The sequence below is a fragment of the Lactuca serriola genome, chromosome 9 (genome assembly GCF_051521515.1).
Source record: "Lactuca serriola cultivar US96UC23 chromosome 9, Lser_US96UC23_V15, whole genome shotgun sequence".
In the NCBI taxonomy this organism is placed as follows: Eukaryota; Viridiplantae; Streptophyta; class Magnoliopsida; order Asterales; family Asteraceae; genus Lactuca; species Lactuca serriola.
In genome coordinates this window covers 75,880,212-75,901,098 of record NC_136416.1, presented here as the reverse complement: position 1 = coordinate 75,901,098, position 20,887 = coordinate 75,880,212, and the positions used below count along the sequence as shown (strand labels likewise).

Sequence of the window (20,887 nt, the reverse complement as noted above, 5' to 3'; positions counted from 1 at the left end):
TAGGTACGATGAAGACTATGTCTAATAAAATTGTATCAAAAGGTTTATGTATAGTGTAATGAAAACCCTTTTGTAAGTGGAAATAATACATTTTCATAGTAATTACATAATGTAAAATAATTATACCTTTAAATAATTATTTGTTCGCCCCAAAATGGTAAGATAGTGTTAAACTACACCCATTATAGTTTATCATTAATGTTTTGTTGTGTGTGTGTATAAGTTAACATGTTTAGATGTTTTAAAAGATTATATCATATAATTTACATCTAACACAAGTATAAGAACATTTAGTATGATAAAGCCAAATTTTCTAGTTTTTGGTTTTTTTTTTTAACGTTACTAACCGGTAAAAATTTAGGTTGTAAACCTTGTAAAGTTTATATTTACCTTTTTATGGAGGTTAAGTCAAGCTAACCTTTTTGTTTAAAACAACATATTTTAGGTCAAAACTCACAAAAATGGTGTCATAACCTAGTTATGACCATTTTTGCTAGAAAAACTCGTATAGTGTTCTTAAAAACATAGTTTTAGTAGTTTTGTTTTTATGACCCTCTTTATATGGCATATTTATACTCATTTTTCATAGTTTTTCATTTTAAACAACACACCACATATAAATGTTCATGTAACTAGGTAATAACATTATTTCATGCAAATAACACTTTACACAGCATAAAGAAGAAGCATGCATAACAACTTGTGTTATTATACAAGTTTACTTGTATTCCCCCCCCCCCCCCCCCCCCCGCCGCCCCACCCCTAAAACTTGGAAAAATCGAAAAAGAAGGGATGTGAACTCACATTGAGTGGATTTCTTAATGGATAAAGAGGTGAAGTTGAAGGTTTTCAAGGCTAGAACACTTGAAGATGCTTGAAGAATACTTGAAGATGGAATTATCCTATGGATATTAACACATGTTAATGTTTGTAACTGTGACAAAACTAGTATATTTTTGTGTAGAATCACTAGATTAGTGAAGAAAATCTTACCAAAAATCTAAGAACCAATTTTTAGGGAATTATCATTAAAAGAACTTGAGTTGTTCTTGGAGAAGAAGTTGAAGAAAAAAGAACGAAGAAGAGTGAAGAATATGGAGTGAGGGGTATGGGGGACAAGGATTTGACTAAGTCTGTTTTGTCTTATGGTTAGTGTAATTGTACGTAAGAATGTTAGGCTAAGGTGGGGGGAAACATTGTTTCTAGTGATTTTAGAAAGAAAAAAAAGTCAAACTTTTATAAACTTTACATTTTTTTATAAAAATAGTGATATTTTATAAAGGAATATGGTATAAATGGTGCATAAATATTTAATTTGAATTATAAAAATTAAAATTATTATAAAAATCATTATATCAAAAATAATAATACGTTACATGAAAGTTAGGTTGAATCCTTAAATTCTTTCCGTTACAAGCTGGGTGTTTAGGCCGGGTATAGAATTTGTCGCATTTGGTGATGAATTCACCAAAAATTTATATATTTAGCCTTTGTTATGAATTTGTCATGTAGTATTAGGTTTATGAACTCCACTACATTGAGTTACGAATATTATTTATACCTAAATAATATATAATTGAGTTATCGAGTTGTTACGTTACTAACCCTAATTAGGGTTTATATTCGATAATTGGCAACCAGAGAGGTACTTTGTATTATAAATTGTCAATAGTACATTAGAAACATTAGGGAATATGACATTTCTCCTAAAATTCTAATACAAGTTAAGTTGACCTGGTTGACTTTTGTTGACTTTGTTTTGACCAAAATTGATGGTTATCACACAACGGACTTTTGTTGAACGCAGTTTAATGGCAGGAAAAATATTGGGTGCAATATTAAATTATAAAATTACATGTACAAGAACTTTATTTGATGATATTTACTTTTCAGGGAGGTCGACTACGGTGCTCACCCCCTATGCTGAAATGGTGCTTCATGAAAGGATGCAAAAGTCTATTTGGTGGCAAGCAACAAAGATCCCGCCAGAGATCCCGTCTCCGTTCCCATCCTACATTTGTCGAGTTTTTTATTTTAAAAAAACTTGTGTTGTAGATTTGAACCGTCATAGATGTTCATGTGGGAAATGAACCAATCTGGATATAGCGTGTGGTCATGCTATTGCGACATCACATCATTTGAACATCCATGAATTACTTGATATGATTCAGATATATTACCAAGATGATGTGTTTTAGATTGCCTACCAGACACAAATTGTGTACCATCTTCCCCCTCTATTAGAATGAGAAATATCAGACCCTTTTATGGATGTTTTATTGCCAATGCAATTGCAATTAATTATGTTTGTAATTGATTGGCATTGTCTAATGGAAAATATTATTATTTCCATAATATTTGTTACATAACAAACAAGAAAACATTACATGTTACATAGATTAAGTTACATAAACTTGGTTGATGAACATAAAGCTTACAACTTGTCCACAACAATTCCAAAAAAAATCCAACTACAAATTAACGTTATCTTTTGTTTTGTCAAGCCAACAGATAAACTTAGACTATGGTCCCTGAAAATTTAATATCAAACACATGACGTATATTAATATTAATTCAAAGAAAAATAATGAAAGGATAACCCACATAACTCTTTAGGATAAGCGTAAAAAAGTCGTCCAGTGTTATTTCTAGTCGTTGATGTCCTTATAAAACCTTGAGAGCCACAATCGTAGTATGTCATTTCTTTGGATTATAAGAAATGAATCTTTACTAATAAATTTAACAAGGTAAAGAGTTTGTACATTTGAATTCCTTTATATAATAGCATTTACTATTTCGGAAACAAATTTTGGAGCCACATTCCGAAATTGCTATTTTGGACCATGGTTTCCGGAACATTAATTGTCATAGATTCCTGACATATAGTTTGCACCATGTGTTGTCATTCGTAATAGTAATTGTCATAGATTCCTGAATATGTGGTCATTTCGAACAGTAAATGTCATAGATTTCTGACACTATTTCGGACCTTCATTTCGGAACCACATTCCAGCAGAACCACATTCTGGAGCTGCATTCCGGATTTGCTATTTCGGCCCCTCATTCTAGACATTGCTTTTCAACCTTAAAATGCACCTATCATGCATACTCAACGTAGAAAAAAATTGGAATGAGTTCATCTCTCGATGGTGTTTGACATTGTGAAGAAGAAGATTGTTATGTTTGTTCAGATAATAACCCGTTTCCGTAAGGCCCAGATTTCCCACTCCCAGATAAAATTCCTGATGACATTTTCCAAGCTATGTAGGTTGCTGAAGAAGTAAACGAAAAGGACTCTAAAAGAAGTCACCCACTAAATCAACGTGCAGACGATCTAGCAGAACAAGTAAATGAAAAAGAAAATGGGTTTCTAAAGTTTTGAAAGAAGTGAAACAAGCTAAGAAGTTGGTTGAAGATGCAAATGCTGAGATTGATAAGCTTCATGCAAAATGGGAGCTTTTAACAAATGTTGTTAGAATTAGAGAAGATTTTATCAACTGCGAACGAAATATGTATCCCTTATAATTTTCTAATTTGTGGAAATATGTATTAGGATTTATAATGCTCTTTGCAATAATGTTAAGAGTAAATTACTAAAATCGTCCCTATGGTTTGGTCAAAATTACACGTTTGGTCCCTAACTTTTCTTTTGCACTCGGATCGTCGTTTGATTTTGTTGCGTTTTTCGTCCCTTGCATACATAAATTTAGGGACAAAATGTGCAATTTTGACCAAACCATAGGGACGAAAAATGCAACAAAATCAAACCAAAGGGACAATCCGAGTGCAAAATAAAAGTTAGGGACCAAACGTGCAATTTGAATCAAACCATAGGGATGATTTCAGTAATTTACTCTAATGTTAATAAAAAAAATTGTCATTTTAGATAATCATACCATTCCTTTTATAAAATTTAGTTTCAAAAGACATTACAATATTCATATTTAAAATTAGATTACATTTCTGGCTGATAACTAGGAACCTGTATCCAATGCAAACTAGTCGTGTTTACATGATTTTCAAACAATTTCATGTAGGTTTCAATTAGTTTCAACCCATTATCAGTCAACTCGACTCGATCTTTTATGATGAGTTGTCTCATGTATTTCTTCGATGATGTCCATTGTGTTCACAAATTGTCATATATCTTCAGACATGGTAATGAGGAGCATTTTCATGTTATACGGTGCTACTTTTATCCGCTCCTCAGCCGTTGAAGGTAGTGATGGGATTTCCAATATTACCATTTATTGTTTCGCACGTTAATAATCACAAATCATTTCTAATGCGGTCATATCAACAAGATGTTGTTGCCTTTCTTCAAAACGTGGTATATCATATTATATAGGAAACTCATCGTCATCGTTCGAGTCACTGGATCTTGGAGACTGAAAGTAAAATATATCTAAATTATATTAATATACTCATTTAAAACCAACGTGCATAAAAGTATTTAATAATAATAAAATCAACTTAATGAAACATATCCATAACAAAAAAAAACAAAAAAAAAACAAAACAAAAAAATAAATAAATAACCATAATTGCAACTAGTCTATCATACCAGGTTTTTCTGCACTTGCTCTGTCCCAACTTTCGGAGTTCTATTTGATTTCAATTTAAGTTTTAACAACTTTTCTGATTTATTTCTTAATTTTACAGGTGTCTTTGTTGGTTTATTTTTTATTTTATTTTGTAACTCAACGTCTTGGTTTTTATCTACAAAAACAAATTTTCAACAACATTTTAAACAACTACCGTAGAAATAAATTAAAATTATAAATTTTTGTTTTTCGATTTTACCTTTATCGGACGCAATTCTAAAAGCTCATTTAATGAAATACAACTTCGTCGTCCGTAAAACTCACTAACGCAATCTCGTATTTGGACTAACATGGGTTATTAAACAATATTTAGAAAAAAAAATGATAAGCATAGTTATTCTGGATTGATATTCTGTAACATCAATCTGGAATAGTTAATCGGGTTCCAGACCACGTTCTTTGTATTCCAAACTTACAATATCATTATGCAATCCCTGCAATACGTACTTTCGGACTAAAACAAGCAATCTGAAAAACACTACAAGGTACTTACATGAGATTAATACACATATAATGACAAAAATATTTATTAAAAAAAAAGATAATCTTGGGATCGGTCATAGTATTCCGGATTCGTTCCTCGTATTTCGGACCATTCTAAAATGCGTAAATCCTTTTATAAAATCAAATGCAAAGAAACTTAAAACTTACTTGGTTTGACGAATCCATGCTGAAAATTAGGTCCGAAATATGGATAGATCGTGCTTCGGATTTGCAAATTCTAGAACGCGTATTCCGGATTTTTTGTGTGTTGGACCCATATATATACCATTGGGCTACAGTATTGGGCTTTTGCCGGTTTTAGGGTCCGGAATAACCCATTCCGGACCTAGTGGTTATTATTCAAAAGAAAAAATTATATTTTTAAAAAACACCCAAGAAATGGTTAGATTACTCAATTTCCCTTTTATTTTTCTTTTATTATGAAAAGGATTTTAATTAGTAACGCATTTGTGGGCATGGAAATGAATTCAAAACTTCTACTTGAATCCCAAGGTCGAAACCTTTCTTTCGTTACTTTATTCCAAAATTCACAAACATGTTGTATGTGGCCAATTTTCGTGTTGTAACCCTTTTAGTTTGTTATTGCTAAGTAATCACGAAGATTCTAACAAACTGATTAAGAATTACGTTCTTGACAAATTCTTTGTGAGCCTTTATTGGTCAATAAACTAATTGAGTTGTCTAAAGTGATGAAAAAAAAAAGGCTTTTGATTCTTTAAACCGAGGGTATATTGACTTGGTTATGGACTCGATGAGATTCTCCTACAAATAGAGAAAACGAATTAAAACCACTTTACATTGTGCTCATTCTTCTGTTATAGTCAACATGTCATCCCTTGAAGAACTTAAGATCTCAAAGGATCTTTGCCAATATGATCTTTATATCCCTTTCTTTTTACCCTCACTATGTAGCGTCTTAATGTTTCAATCATCGAGGCTAAGCAACAACGAATCATCAAAGGTGTGAATGTAGCTATTGGTGATTTCGGAATTTCTCACATTATTTTTTTGCAGACAGTGCAATCTTTATGGTTGAATCGTCTAACGAAAATGTCTTACGTATAAATTTGTGATTTGATATGTTTGGGCCAAATACCCTTTGGTTTGAATGAAGCCTTACTTGCAAAATGGCATTTGTGTTTTTCAATAAAATCGTTTTCTATGTTGGACAAAGTTTAACAAGATGCAATAAATTCGTTCACATCGCCACTACTGCCTGTTTTTGGTAAAAAAAATTCAGAAAAAACACTGGTTGAGGGACCTGACAAGCATAATAATTTAAAAATTTTGTACATGTAAACTAATAAAACTCATTACTGCCTTCATGAATCATAATTACATGGAGTCCATCTCAACTCCTTTTGCTACAAATCTCATTTCTCACCTTCAATTTCTTCCAACAAAAAAAAAAAACATCAACTGAATTCAACAAACAATCTACCAAAAACAGATGCGAGTGGTTGCATTTGCATTGCGATTATTTCAATAGTGTATCCTATCATCAAAAACAAAAACAAAAACAAGCACCACCTCCAAAAGATTATCCAGATTCATAATCCAAAAAACCCCACAAGATCAAAAACAAAACCAAAAAAAAAAAAAACTAGTATGATATGGATATGGAATCGTTTTTCTTTCTTACCTTGAATTTCGGACAGAAGACCCACTCGTAAAACTGGAACCTCCGGCTAATCAATAATATTTTTAATAAAATGTCTCACTCTGGTGTGTTGTGGTTAATAAAAAGCTGCACATATTGTTGTTCCTTCCGTATAACCATCAATCAATCAAAATCAATCAACCTAACCTCACTTCACTTCACTTCTCCCCCTGTCCCTCCTAATTAACACCACCTTTCTGTTTTGGAATATACTTTGTCTTCACCCCTCCTCCTCCTCCTCCTCCTTTCTCACCCTTCATTACAAACTTTCCTTTCACTTTCACTTTCACATTATTCGTCGCATTATTATTCGTATTATTATTATTCATATTATTATTGCTTGAACTCTCACTATTCTCGCCAGGTGGCTCCTCTCTTGATGATGATAAAGATAAAATCAACTTCGAATGCTCCCCTGATATCGCCTCCTTCCATCCTACATTACATATTATTATTATTATTATTTACTAAATATATCACCACTAATTTAACTTACTTTTTATATATATATAGAGAGAGAGAGGGCGTACTTTGTGCAAGAAAAGCTTTTGCAGCATCAAGAGAGAAGAGCTTTGCTTCGGGCTCATTTCCACCGTCACTGTCATCGTTTGACTGACACGTAGGCGGAGTTTGACTTTGACCATTCTCACCTTTTACTTTACTATCTCCGGATACACCTCTTGACTCATGACGTGGCCTCCAAATTTTGACAGTGGAACGTTCCCTGCCACTGCCACTGCCAGCCTGGACGTTGTTCTTTTTGACTTCTGTATTTCCATTTTCTTGACCTTGACCTGGACTTCTAACTGTCACAGATATGGAACCAATCATAAGCTGACAGTTGTTGCTCTGGCTCTGGCTCTGACTGGTTGCGTCGTTTTGTACTCTAGACTTCACAACTTCCACCCCTCCATTTTCCGGTTTTGGCTTTTTCGTCCATATTTTACTAGTATTGACAACATTAGCCCTTTGTTCTCTATGCTTATTATGTGTTTGTTCCCTTTTGGATCCGTAAAACCCGTTTCGACCGCCTTTTTGTGATTTCGGGACCTGCCATCGAGCCACCATCTGATGCAAATCGTTCCCGTGCACCTTTTGGTGCTCCGTGGGGTCCACTACATTCGGATCTTCTTCTTCTTCTTCTACATTGTTTGAAAACTGAACAATGACATCATCATCATCATCATCATCTGGAGAAAATGAATCGACTTCCGCGCAAGTTGGAGAGCTGGATGTTTCTGTGGATGGAGTTGTTGTTTCAAATAAATCCGGTTTGACTTCGTTTGACTGATCTTTAGCTCTTTGTTCCTTTTGTCTTAGCTTTCTTTGTTTTTTCCTTTCCAAAATCTCCGCTTGCCTACATTATAATAATAATAAAAGTCAAATTAAGAAAACTGTTAAAAAATGAATACTGCATAAATACATAATACATACCTCCTTTGAGCAGCTTCTTCTTCCTCAACAAGTAACTTTTGGCATCTTAATGCTTCAGCATCCTTGTCTGCAAGCCATGCTTTGACCTGTATGTGTGTAAAGTTTTCTATTTATTATTATGGCTTACAATATATTTTATTAAATTAAATAAGACAAAAAAAAATACCAATTTTTGTTCGAAAAGAAAGCTGGTGGCAGCAATTAGGTTTTTGATTTCAAGCCCAATTTTACCAGCTTCTCCATCAAAGACGAATTTTTGTAATGATTCAGCTGTTCCAGCACTTAGAAATGTTGTCTCACTGGCATCATTTAGGATGCTGAATAATTCTTGGGAGGAAACTGGAAGTCTAGAAGTAGAAGGTCTACCTTGGATTATGTCCTATAAGTTATAATGTATAATTGATTACAAAATGTTAATAATAAATAAAAAAAAAAATTCATTTAGAGTTAAAAGATGTTAAAAATAAGATGTGATTGATTACTTACCACAAGCATAGAGCCAGCTTTGACATAAATTTGTGGGAGAGATAGAAAGATTGGCTTGCGGAGATTTGCTATAATGTTTCTTATTATTGAAGACCCTGGAACTTCCTAAAATGGAAATGGGTTTTATTAATTATTTAACTACTTTGATAACACAGTTTATAATTAACACATTAATTAATTATTTATAAAATTTAAAGAATGAATGAATTAGAAAAGAGAAAGTACCTCCAGGTTAACATCCTTGAAAGACATGATTTCCTTAGCTTCATCGAATGAGAGCTACATAAGACACAATAATAATGAGCACAAAAAAAAACTTTCCAAATATAAATAAAAAATTTGAGTCTTACCTTGTCCCAAAATGCCCCCAATAAATCCCTATACTTCTGGGACTCCTATATAATGAAAGTAGAGACAGGTGTATTTAAGTATTTAGTATTAACAAACAATATCTACATATATGTATAAGAAAAGATAGTAGCAACTAGTTTAAACTTTAAAGATGCATGAAATTGAATTTAAATTTATAATAAAGATATAATAAAACCTTATGGAACTTTAAAGAGCGACGATGAACTCGTATATGTCTTCGATAATTGACAGGTGAACAGAACTCACGGGCACATTTCTCACATTTCTGCATCTGAATCTTCATAGGAGCCAACAAGGGCCAACCAGGGAGATCTACACAAAAAGGTTAAGAGTTAGATTTAGGGGCATATTTGTCATTTTTCTTTCATGCAGATAATGGTGGAAGATAAGAAGATTTGTGAATACCTTGTTGATCCAAAGCATGAAGTAACTGTATCCACTGCACAGGGCTATCCCCAGTTCTTGAAAATGAAAATGAAGGTTCTTTTCCAACTGCTTGTTTGATGAAGGTATCCAATGAATCGCTTCCTTCCTCTGCTTTCATTGCATCTGCAGAACTGGTGCCCAAAAGTTTTGCAACTGGCATCTATATTCACATGAGTTTAGCATTAGCATATACATATTGACATAATAATGTTGACATCAGTTAAAGAATCATCCATTAACCATTGGCATTTGATTAACCCCCTCAATGTAATTGTATTGTGAACACATGCAACACTCATAGACACAATACTAACCACATTTCACATGCTGCTTATACTTAAAGTTCCAAAGATATCATGTCATATGTACTCTGATTATATGGATAACTACAAAAATACACATTCCAAGCCTTTTTCAGGTAAATCCACCACCATGACCAATAAAGTACAGGAAAAAAGAGAAGAAACAGAATTGACAAAATAAGTCATATTGGGTGAGAAATTGTAAATTCCAACCAGGTATTCTATGGAATCATAAGGTCTGTCACATTGTAAGCCAAGAGTCAAGAGTGCCCATTCTCCCCCCCCCCCCCCCCCCAAAAAAAAAAAAAAAAAAAAAGTTACTACATCATGATAACAATCTGAATGGCATTATATGCCAATTTTCCAAGCACCATTGAGGGCACAGATTAAACTAAAATCATATATTGTTATGCACGAAATGTACTACTACATAATACAGATTCAATAATGATGTCAGCAAAAAGGAACCCTAATTACAATGCTGAACCGAACTCCCAATTACTAACCTAAAAAACACAAGATCCATATTCTTACGTAATTATGTATGATGTACAGAAAAGATAAACATTAGTTATAATTAATGGAGCTTGCTAGAGAGTAAAAGGCCACGCAGCAATCCAACAAGTACATATTTCTACAAAATTCAATAAGACATTCCATCATACTTGCGTCATTGCCAAAATTTTGTATAAAGTTGAAGAGACATCAATCGGCGATAACAGAAAATCGGCATACCGTGCATACATAAAAAGAAAAAAGAAAGAATCCGCAATGCTAAGACATTGATTAGATCATAGGAAACAGATTAATTTTAAGTGTCAAGAGACTCCCATAGAAGATCAAACGAGAAGTATCCGAATCAAATTACAATATATATGTTAGGGTTATAATCATGTGATTTATGATTAGCACGAACGTAGTGAAAGAGCTTGACGCACCAGTGTGAGACCGAAGGAGTTAAGAGATCGCCGTAGATCGGATAAGTGGAGGAGATCACCGGAAAGACGGCGATATGATTGCGAAAACCGGTGAAATTGATGTGTGCGAAGCTGGCGAGGAATGAGAGAAGCAGTCGGCGAAACAGAGAACGAAAGAGAGAGAGTGAATTAAAAGAAAAAGGAGCCGGGGAAAATCCTTTATATATATACGGTCAAACCGGAAACCCTTTGAGTAAGAAAACCGGAAAATAAAAATAAAAACCGAAAAATAATTGAAAGGGAAAAGTATGGTGGTGGTCGAGGAGGTTGGGAGAAATATCAAAATGATATTTTTTGTTCCTTAAATAATGTATCTCTTTTACAAAATTCATTTATAATTTACTTTTTGTTGATAGATTTAATATTATTATTATTCATTTAAATTAACATGACCATCAAATGAAATGCATAATGTATATTTGTACATTGTACATTAGACAAATTTATTTCTAAATCTCTATAGATTTTTGGACATAAATGTAAATATATGTGGAGTCAAGTTTGTTTCTTTAAATGACTCTTATGAGATATGGAAGACTCCAACATATATAGTCATATATAAGACGTGTTGCACCGATAAGAGATACACTAATAGTTCTTCTCAGAGTTGAATATTTGATGAGGATAGACGTGGATGTGATAAGTCACAGGGGTGCGAGATGTATAACCCAAATTTGTCTTCCCAAAATAGCCCTATGGAAAAATGTAACATTTTAGTTCTAATTATTTTATTTCACTTATTAATTGGGGTTTTATAATCCATAAGAAAGTAGAAGGATGGGACGAAGATGGAAGTCATTTATCGCATTTACTGAAAATTTTGAAAATCTGGAATTTATTGGAAGGGACGCGGGGCGCACCTTAAAACGTGTGGTGCGCCTCCGGCCCATGTGGGCCGAACGTGTTTTGATGGTTTTAAGGTTATATAAGGTGCATTAACTCCAAGTACATGTCATTTCTCAGCCTCCATTAACGTGTGGTGCGCCTCCAGCCCGTGTGGGCCGAACGTGTTTTGATGGTTTTAACGTGTTTCTAGCCTTCTTTGAGTGTTATGAGCTTATCCTCTCTCCTTGAACCATTTTTGGTGCTAATTTGAAGAGTTTTGGTGAAGGAATCAAGAAAGGTGATCCTTGGGAGTTTGAAGCTTGAAGATCCTTGCATTCTCCGTACTTCTGGACCTTTGTAAGTTGCAAAGATCCTTGCTTTATTGCATTTTAATTACCATTGGCTCTAAGAGGTTTTGGTGTTTTAGTCCACTTTTATGGTGTATTGGTCCCTTCATGGCTTGATCTATGGAGTTTGGAAAACTCTATGGTCTTTGGATCATTTTACTTTTCACACTTCACCTTTAGGGTGGATCTTTGAGTGCTTACATTCTATCTTTTGTTTCATGTATAAGAAAAATTAAATCTTAGACATTTTAGAGATTAGGGTTTTAGATCTAGTTTGTTTGGGAGGTTTTAATGGATAAAGTTGGATACTTTATCCATTCAGACATCAAGGAGATCCGTATTTGAATGTTAGAGATTTGGACCTAATGGTTTAAGTCGAAATATATGAGTTAGACAAGGTAGGACGCGACGCAGTTTTGGGTTTTTCTGGACGTGTCTGATTTTTTAGCTAAATACCGATTATTTTTGTCCAGTAGTGGGCACAGTGCGCCCAATAGAAGGTGTGGCGCGCCTGTTGACTAGTGGGTTGACTTTTTGACTTTTGGCTAAGTTTGACCTTGGGTCAAACTTCGGGGTTAGGGTTTTAGAATAAGGTGTGACCTATATTTTATGCCTAGGTGGTTCGTTAGACCACCCTTTGCGATTATTCACGCGTAACTGGGATTTTCAGATTCTACGAGGTGAGTCTTCTCACTATACTATGTAGTATGCTAAGTGTTATTGTATGCTAGATTGTCTTTGTGACTTTTATATGAAAGATTATGGAGAACCATAGCAATTATATGATAGAATAGGGGGTGCATAACAGTTGTATAAAAGACGATGGTGGAACCATATCAAAAAAGAGTTCAAGAGGAGTGCAGCAACAGAACTGATTGTATGACTATGGGGGACCATAACATTCACATGGGCTGAAATATACCCTTATGGCGAGGCCCATTGTTATGTGATGTATATGACATTTTATGGAACTCACTAAGGTTTGTGCTTTAAGTTGGGGAATAAATGTTTTAAGGTATTTTTTGGATCGTGAGAATGCATACGCATCCAACGTAAAAATATACAAGCCATCACTTACCATCAATCGCTTTACATTCTGAAGTTTATTATTGGTTATTTGGTTCCTTTATTCATTGATTAATTATGATTATTTATTGAACTTTTCTCGTTATTTTCGTATAACGACTTATTAGGATTATACATTGAATATATTTGTATGAATCGGAAACCTTATCTTTTATTGAATTTTATTTTAATGCCTGAATATAATTTTCAAAATACATTAGTTTGTCAATAAAATAAGTATGTCTTAACTTAAGAGTTTGGATTTTTCAATTACATTTTAGTTGTTTTCCTTTAAAGAAAAAATAACATCAAAATGTTCGAATAAATATTGTTGCATTTAATTGTTATGAAATTTTGAGGTTTTAAAGCACGTGGACAAAGTTAATTATGAGTGCAACAAACTATAAATGTTGGATGGGGTCTTTGGAATATTTTTCTTTATTATAGTTTTACAATCAGAATCAATCAATTATTTTCATTACAGCTTTTTAGAATTACTTGTCGTATATCTCTCTATTTTTTATTACCTTTTACCATAAACATAACAAATTTAAATCGGGTTCTACGAAGCTTAGCACATCCTATATATTATACCCTGTCAATTGCTGTTATAAAGGGTTTTTGAATGTAACCAAAATATATAAATAATTATCAAATAAATGGGCAAAATTCAATATTAACCAAGTCTAATCAAGGTCAAGTCATCTTATGTGGTCTACTTTTTATAAAATTAAGCATTGAAAAAAAGACAATGGCTAAAGTATTAGTATACAAGCCATCTCTTAACAATAAGCTCTTCTATACGAATTACGAAATTTGCTTTATAGCATTTTTTAACACATGAATTAGATGGCGTTTGCACATACTTTTTATATTTAAAAACGTTAATTTTAAATGTGCGATGCATCAAATATGTATAAAGCTAATTATATATTTGTGTTCATTTTAAACCATATAAGAGGTTTTAAATGCATTTCATGCCGAACACATTAATCCAATGAAAAGCATGATTTGTTTTACAAATTTGTATCGTAGATAACTTAACCTCAACGTCATTTAACGTCATTTCACATCTCATGTCTTTCTATTGTTAATTCGTTAGTATATGTTTTTCATTTAAAACATTTGTAACATAAGTTTATTAAATTTACGAACACATATAATGATTATGTAATTATATAGCCCAAAATACTATGTTTGTATAAATTTATAATGTCCTTAAATACTTGTAACATAAGTTTATAAAATTTACAAACACATATAATGATTATATAATTATATAGCCCAAAATAATTATTCAATTGTGGATCATTATGTTATAAAGTATTGAAAATCATATGTGAATCTTCTAACATATTACTATATAACCATATAACCATATTATTTAAGTAGATATTCACATATGAATCATGAATCATTAGTTTGAGAAAATTGCAATGATAAACTGCCACTAACCTCAAAGTTTTCTATATTCATGCTGTCTGATGTATATACCACTACCAAAAAATATAGATTTTAGACAAGGCTAAATCTCTCGTTAATCCATTAAAAATACAGATTAGCAATGAATTAGCAATGTAAATTTATAGTTAGTATATATTGGTGGCTAATAATTTTAGCAACTTAATATGTCATTTCACGATGAAAATATTTGTTGTTAATCTGACATATTTTATCGCTCAAACAACTTTGAAACCAAGTTTAAACAACCAAAAAGCAACATATTTGTAAATGATTAGCAGCAGATCCTAAGTGATGCAATAACACTAGATGTATTGTGTGATGGATTGATGTCGAGTATTTGGAGTCGTATTACTGATGGAATAGTGATGGACTTTAATTATAAAACGTTTTATAGTCTGTTGCTACTTTAATTGTAAAAAGCAACATATTTGTAAGCGTTTTAATGTCGATTATTTCAATACTTTCATGCACTACAGAAAAATGTAATTATATCAATATCAATATCAATAATAAATATTGTTTATGTAATTATATCTATATCAATATCAATATCAATAATAAACATTGTTGGTGCATTTGCCTAAAGGGTGTGCAAGTTTTTGAGTGATTTCAAAAACTTTTGGCATTTAAAAACTCAAACTAAAGAAAAAATTGTGTTCAGTAGTACGAACTCCAAGCTTTTATTTTTAATTTTTTTAGAAGGCTCATAATCTAAAAGTTACTTCAAAATAGCTTTGGGAACTATTAATTTTTACAAACTTTTGACTTTTCCTTTTTATGTAATTTTACACTTTTAAAAGCTTTCGTCTAGTTTCCAAACACTTATACACAAATAAAAGTTACAGCTCTCGTCTCTCAGCTAATTTTGTTAAACACGTCCAATATCTCTTTGTTTTAACTATGATCAAATCAAAACCTGAGATACGTCTATTTCTAACAAAACCATGTAATGGGTCGATCAAATTAGGAAAAGAAAATCATCATCCAATCATACTTCAAAGAATAACTAAAAGATCCTCAAAATAGTAAGTGTTGCATTTGATATGTAAAGTATTGCATTTTCCTGAAAAGTGTTGCATTTGGACATAAAAGCTAATCACATCATCAATCTGGATAATTACATTTACTATATACTGGCGAAATATTTAAGAGGATATTTTTACAAATATACTATACCTCATAAAATCTATTTCTATTTTCTAAGATATTAGATTTTTTTTATAGAAATGTTATTTACTGTGATTTTGTTTTTTATAAAAGTGTTTGTCGGTGAAATATTTATTCTACAAATCAAAAGCTCTTTTAAAAGGTTTATTATTTATTTTATGATGTTTTGTAAAAAAAATCATAAAAAATCTTTTAAGGCATTTTATTTTATTTTATAAACATCTAAGTTTTTTTAAGACTAATTTATGAAAAAAAATATATTAAAAAATGACAAATTAAATAATGAAGTTTTAAATTGAACATTTTAGATAGGTGAATATTAATTTTTTTTTATGATTGAATTAGTTAAATTTAAAAAAAAAAAAAAAAAAAAAAAAAAAAAAAAAAAAAAAAAGCTAACCTTTTAAAGTATTTTTCCAAAAAATAGCCAAAAAAATATAGAAATGACTCATATATTCATCGAAAATGCAGGTAAACCTTCATGGTTTGCGATTCATCATTTGGCTTGCGATATCATAAAAAATTTAAAATTAAATATAAGTTTGAATTTTATTAATTTTGCATGATGAAATCTTCATTGGCATTTTCTTTGCTCAATCTACGATTTCCTTTCCTCAATCGCATTTGATATCTTCTCTTCAACTCATATTGTATGAGTGCTTAATGTATAATGTTAAATAGTAGATGCTTATGTAGTTATAGGCTTGTAGGCTCAGCCCATAAAAAATTCACAGTCCATAAGTGTAAATTACAGCCCATTATGGCCTAATCGCAGTTCAATAAGTGACTTAGTAGCCTTGAGACATTTCTAAACTTTTTGGTTATTTTTTTTTTTTTAAATAATTATATAATTAAGCTAAATTTGTCGTCTTCTTTTTTTCTTAAAAAACTATTACAAGAACCATTATAAATGACATTTAAATAGCGGTTAAAGTTAGTAAAAAAAATGATATAACCATAACTTTAAGCCATACTACATGTCGACCATTTGAGATGCACTAAGATTTAACTAACTATTCTTTTAAAAAGAAGCGTGTAAATTAAGATTTAAATTATCTTTTATAGTTGAACGAAGTAGTAACTTTTCTTATCATTAGTATCTTTACGAAGAGATCCATTAAGCCTAAAAGAAGTCGAAAGAAACCAAAGCAAACCAACTAAAAAGAAAAAGAAATAAATTAAATATAAAATTATTACTGTAACTATACATATTTTTACATTGTGCTGCACAAATTATGCACAGTCAAAAGTCAAAGTCAAAAACTAGAAGGGTATTTTAGGAAATTTGTTGCCACTCTTGAATTGCATAGGAAAGAGCATGATTAGGTAGTAAGTCGCAGTGTTCAAGTTGAAGGTTAGTCATGGGTGAAGTCTTGTGGCCACTGTTCAACCACCCTTTTATTGCATCTTCTTCATATGTAAAACCATCTGCTGCTATGTATGGATCTTTCATCACTTCCTGCAAATCACCAACAAAATCCTTTAATGAATGCATATAATACTTTCATTCATCTGTACATTGCTATTTCTTGAGTTTAGGTACCTGAAAAATCGGGCATACAAAATAAGAGGGGATTTTGCGATGACACTCAGGCTCAACAGGTGATAATGTAAATCGATCTTTCATTTGCTCAAATGTCTTCCAAATATCATTCACAAGATTCGGCCTCTTCAATGGATTCTTCTCACAGCATCTCAAACTCAAATCAGCTAACTCATTCGCATGCTCAATTGGCCAATCCCCAGCCGATAAATCCAAAATTTCACCAAAATTCCCAAATTCCATCGCACATTTCGTGTCATTCACAACACTCGAAGCTGGCCTCCCTGTTAGCATTCTCAACAACACAACTCCGAATGAGTATACATCAGAAGAAGGAGAAAGCGTTCCGGATTCAACAAATTCAGGGTCGATGTAAGCAGAAACCTCAGGATCGTTAATTTTAGAGAAAACGAAACTGATTCCTAAGTCGCTTAGTTTGGATACGTGGTTTGAATCGAGAAGAACGTTGGTTGGGGTTACGTTTCCATGGATGATTTGAGGGTTACTGGAGTGGAGAAAAATTAGGGCGGAAGATATCTCTGAAGCGATTCGTATTCGTGTATGCCATGGAAGAGGTGGAGTTTTCGCTTTAGAATTAGAACTAATGATTCGATCCTCAAGGCTTCCATTTTCGAGGTACTCGTAAATCAACGACCTTGTTGCTGAACAAACTCCGATTAGGGTTACGATATTTGGATGTCTCGTTCTACTTAAAACCTCTGCCTACACAAAACCACAGGGACCCAAACTGTAATTTAGTATTCTTGTAAAAAAATATCAAAACCTATAGGGACCAAAAGTGTAATTTACCTCATGTTCAAATTCTGCATCGCTTTGAGAACCAAGGGAAGGTAACATCTTAATCGCAACCCTTACATGGCGAAGAATACCTTTATAAACACTTCCATTTCTTCCTTCTCCGATCTTCAATGATTGATTGAAATCCTGAGTAGCTTCCATGATTTCCATGAACGAGGGTTTATAAAATTGTGCTTGTGACAAATTCGTTGTGGTGTCCTCTTTTATATATTTTGTAAGTCTCTTAATTTGTCTCCTTGCATTATCGACTTCATCTTGCAACTTGTCTCGACTTTCTTTGAAAGTGATTAACAGATTCACTGCTTGAATGATTCTCTCCTCCAACTCTTTTTCTGTATCACGTGCCTTTGAAATTCGGTCTTCAAGCTCTGGTTTTTGGTTTTTGATTTTCTGAAGCTCCTTTATGAATTCATCTCTTTGGTTCTTCATTGTTTCTATTTCTTCAATTTGTTTCGACAGTTTAGCCTCCATTGCTTTTCTTTCTGTGATTTCCTCCATACATGTGTTTCCTGATGTTTCCGCCTACAACAAGGTTAAAAAGTTACTCTTAACAAACTATTTAATTCATGTTTTCTAAATATAAAGAAATTCAAATTCACCTTATGCAAAATGTCCTTAGCATCTTCTTCTGCCCTCCATCTTCTTATTGACTCTTCAAATGCCTTCTGCTTTGAGTTTTCAGCGTCTGTTTTAGCATACTCCAGTTTATCATGCAACTCAGAAGATGAAAGCTCTTGAGGTTTTTCCTAGAAAAAAAAAACCATTTAATATATATTTTTCCCAAAATGAATAAGCAAAATTTGAGGTATTATACCAGAAACATATCAGAAAGTGATCGAACCAATTGATCTTTTGTATCAACAATCATCAAATGATTTGAAGTTGAAGAGCTACACCCATTTTTCATTGAATTCTCCAAACACCGAATGGATTTCACTTCCACGTCAGCATCAATTGCATGACGAAGTGTCAGCATTGTCTCTTCGCCAGCTGGCAAAGAGGATAATGCCTTCATACTCCTTGTATAGATGAGGTGGCCTTTGCAAGCAAACCATATTTGACACGTGGGTGGGGCATTTTGGCAAACATATATTGATTTATTAGACTTGAGCTCTGACATATCCCTGCAATCTTGAAGAATTTGGTTCATTAACAAAAAAACAAGATAAATTGATTACATTTATATATATGTGTTTCTTTCTGACTTAATGCATATAGAAACTCATACTTTGAATACAGCTTCTCAGCTGCAGCTCCCATAACAAGCCACGTAATCCCATGTTGCTCTATAGTCTGCACAATACCTGTTTCAACGTTATCAGCTTCTATCCACACCTTACCTGCTTCCACCTACATAAATACCAAACTCCAAATGACTAAAATTTCTTCCATGGATGTTAAAAAGTTACAATATATCTTCAATTGTAATCCAATATGATAAAAATGAAGAAAATGAAGGAGGAGAAAGAGCAAAAACATTGAAAAATTACCCCAGCTTCATCAAGAATGAGGCGATACTGATTTAGGATTTTGTGCATCTTTTGCTTTTCAAGCTCTCGACAAGCCTTAACCACCTGTTGTTTTAGACTACTTTCATAGAACTTGCCATCCACTGTAAAATTATGAACATTGGAAACAATCCGGATTATGTAATCGTGACAAAAACATTGCTAGGGCTCCAATCGATTGGCAATAGGTAGGATAATTCGCAAACTTCAAACCAAAATTAACTGACAAATTCATATCATAAAGCAGCAGGAACAGCAGTGCGTGAAGTGAATGATTTACCGAGTGTGATTAACGGAGCAGGTTTATGAATATGAAGGAGACAAATCTTCATTCCAGCAAAGCACTGTAAAGCCCACAATATCAGCGATTTACTCTCCTTAACGTTCCTCCCCACCGCCACAATTACGGTGTGTTCGACGTCGTTAAACTCTTCGATTGTCTCCTCGATCAATTCCACCTCACTCCCCATCGATTTTTGAAATTAGTAACGCTTTCAGAAACCCCAACCCAAAGACTATGGATACAGATTTTTACTTGGTTGAATCGAAGAGAATAGAAGTAAATATGGTACAATTTAGGGTAGTGGGGGACTACTGTGGATTATCGCCTATCGGTAGTGATAAAGGTTTCTTAATAGAGAGTATAATTACGTGTGAACAGATCAAAAGGTGCAGACAAGAACACGAACAATTACTGAGAAATTACAGCGCCATTGGCTTCACTTTCACTCCATAAATATTAAAATTCCTGTTGATTCTTTCGCTTTTTTTGAGTTCAATCTCAGTGGACTTGGCCATGGTGTTCTAGAGTCAATGGACTGTGCCAAGATACACATCATTGTCTGCCAGTTTTTCTAACCTAAAAATATGAGAATGTTATTTATGGAAGGTCATCCATCGTTGAAAATGTAACAAGTAAATATTTTATTCAAATTTAATAATATTAAAACTTAAAACTTAACGACTAGATGAATGTAATTTTATTCATATCAAATTCTATGTAAAATAATTTAGGATGTTAATAAAAAGGTTACTCTAGGCGACCAATAATATATAATTCCTTTTTAAGTTATTTATTTTCAATTATATTTAAGGGCAAACAAAGAAAAATATAACTATTTATTTACCAACATTCACAAAAACTTTTACATTTTGTTAATATACAAAAAAAAAAATTCTTACATTTTGAGTTAGCTCTCACATTATCCATATATTTATTACTTTTTAGATTAGACAAAAGAGACAACCTTACTTTTTTCATAAAAACAAAAAAGATAAATGTCATATCACAAAACAACGAGATTTTTGGTTTAATGTGAAAAGTAACTGAAAATGTAAAAAAAATAAAATTGCATATGAATAAAATGTAAAAAAACTTCTGAAT

At 32.5% G+C, this 20,887-nt stretch overlaps 2 protein-coding genes across 3 annotated transcripts; both read right to left on the bottom strand.

Moving 5' to 3' along the window:
• Nucleotides 1-6,382: 6,382 nt before the first annotated feature.
• Nucleotides 6,383-10,896, bottom strand: LOC145074253 (C2H2-like zinc finger protein). Its single transcript, XM_079020663.1, has 10 exons — nucleotides 10,727-10,896; nucleotides 9,466-9,646; nucleotides 9,236-9,372; nucleotides 9,039-9,083; nucleotides 8,914-8,967; nucleotides 8,689-8,793; nucleotides 8,369-8,581; nucleotides 8,203-8,288; nucleotides 7,299-8,125; nucleotides 6,383-7,204 (listed from the first exon to the last, which is right to left on the bottom strand). The coding sequence occupies exons 2-10, from the start codon at nucleotides 9,644-9,646 to the stop codon at nucleotides 6,948-6,950; spliced, it is 1,905 nt and encodes a 634-aa protein (XP_078876789.1). The 5' UTR covers nucleotides 10,727-10,896; the 3' UTR covers nucleotides 6,383-6,947.
• Nucleotides 10,897-16,791: 5,895 nt separating this feature from the next.
• On the bottom strand, nucleotides 16,792-20,351 carry LOC145072910 (U-box domain-containing protein 32-like). Of its 2 annotated transcripts, XM_079019402.1 has the most exons (8): nucleotides 19,784-20,351; nucleotides 19,486-19,607; nucleotides 19,224-19,345; nucleotides 18,810-19,119; nucleotides 18,595-18,741; nucleotides 17,987-18,517; nucleotides 17,177-17,899; nucleotides 16,792-17,092 (listed from the first exon to the last, which is right to left on the bottom strand). In XM_079019402.1, the coding sequence occupies exons 1-8, from the start codon at nucleotides 19,971-19,973 to the stop codon at nucleotides 16,910-16,912; spliced, it is 2,328 nt and encodes a 775-aa protein (XP_078875528.1). In that variant the 5' UTR covers nucleotides 19,974-20,351; the 3' UTR covers nucleotides 16,792-16,909. The 2 variants fall into 2 exon arrangements, with proteins under 2 accessions (XP_078875528.1, XP_078875529.1); XM_079019403.1 differs by lacking the exon at nucleotides 19,784-20,351 and having other exon boundaries at nucleotides 18,810-19,126.
• Nucleotides 20,352-20,887: the final 536 nt, after the last annotated feature.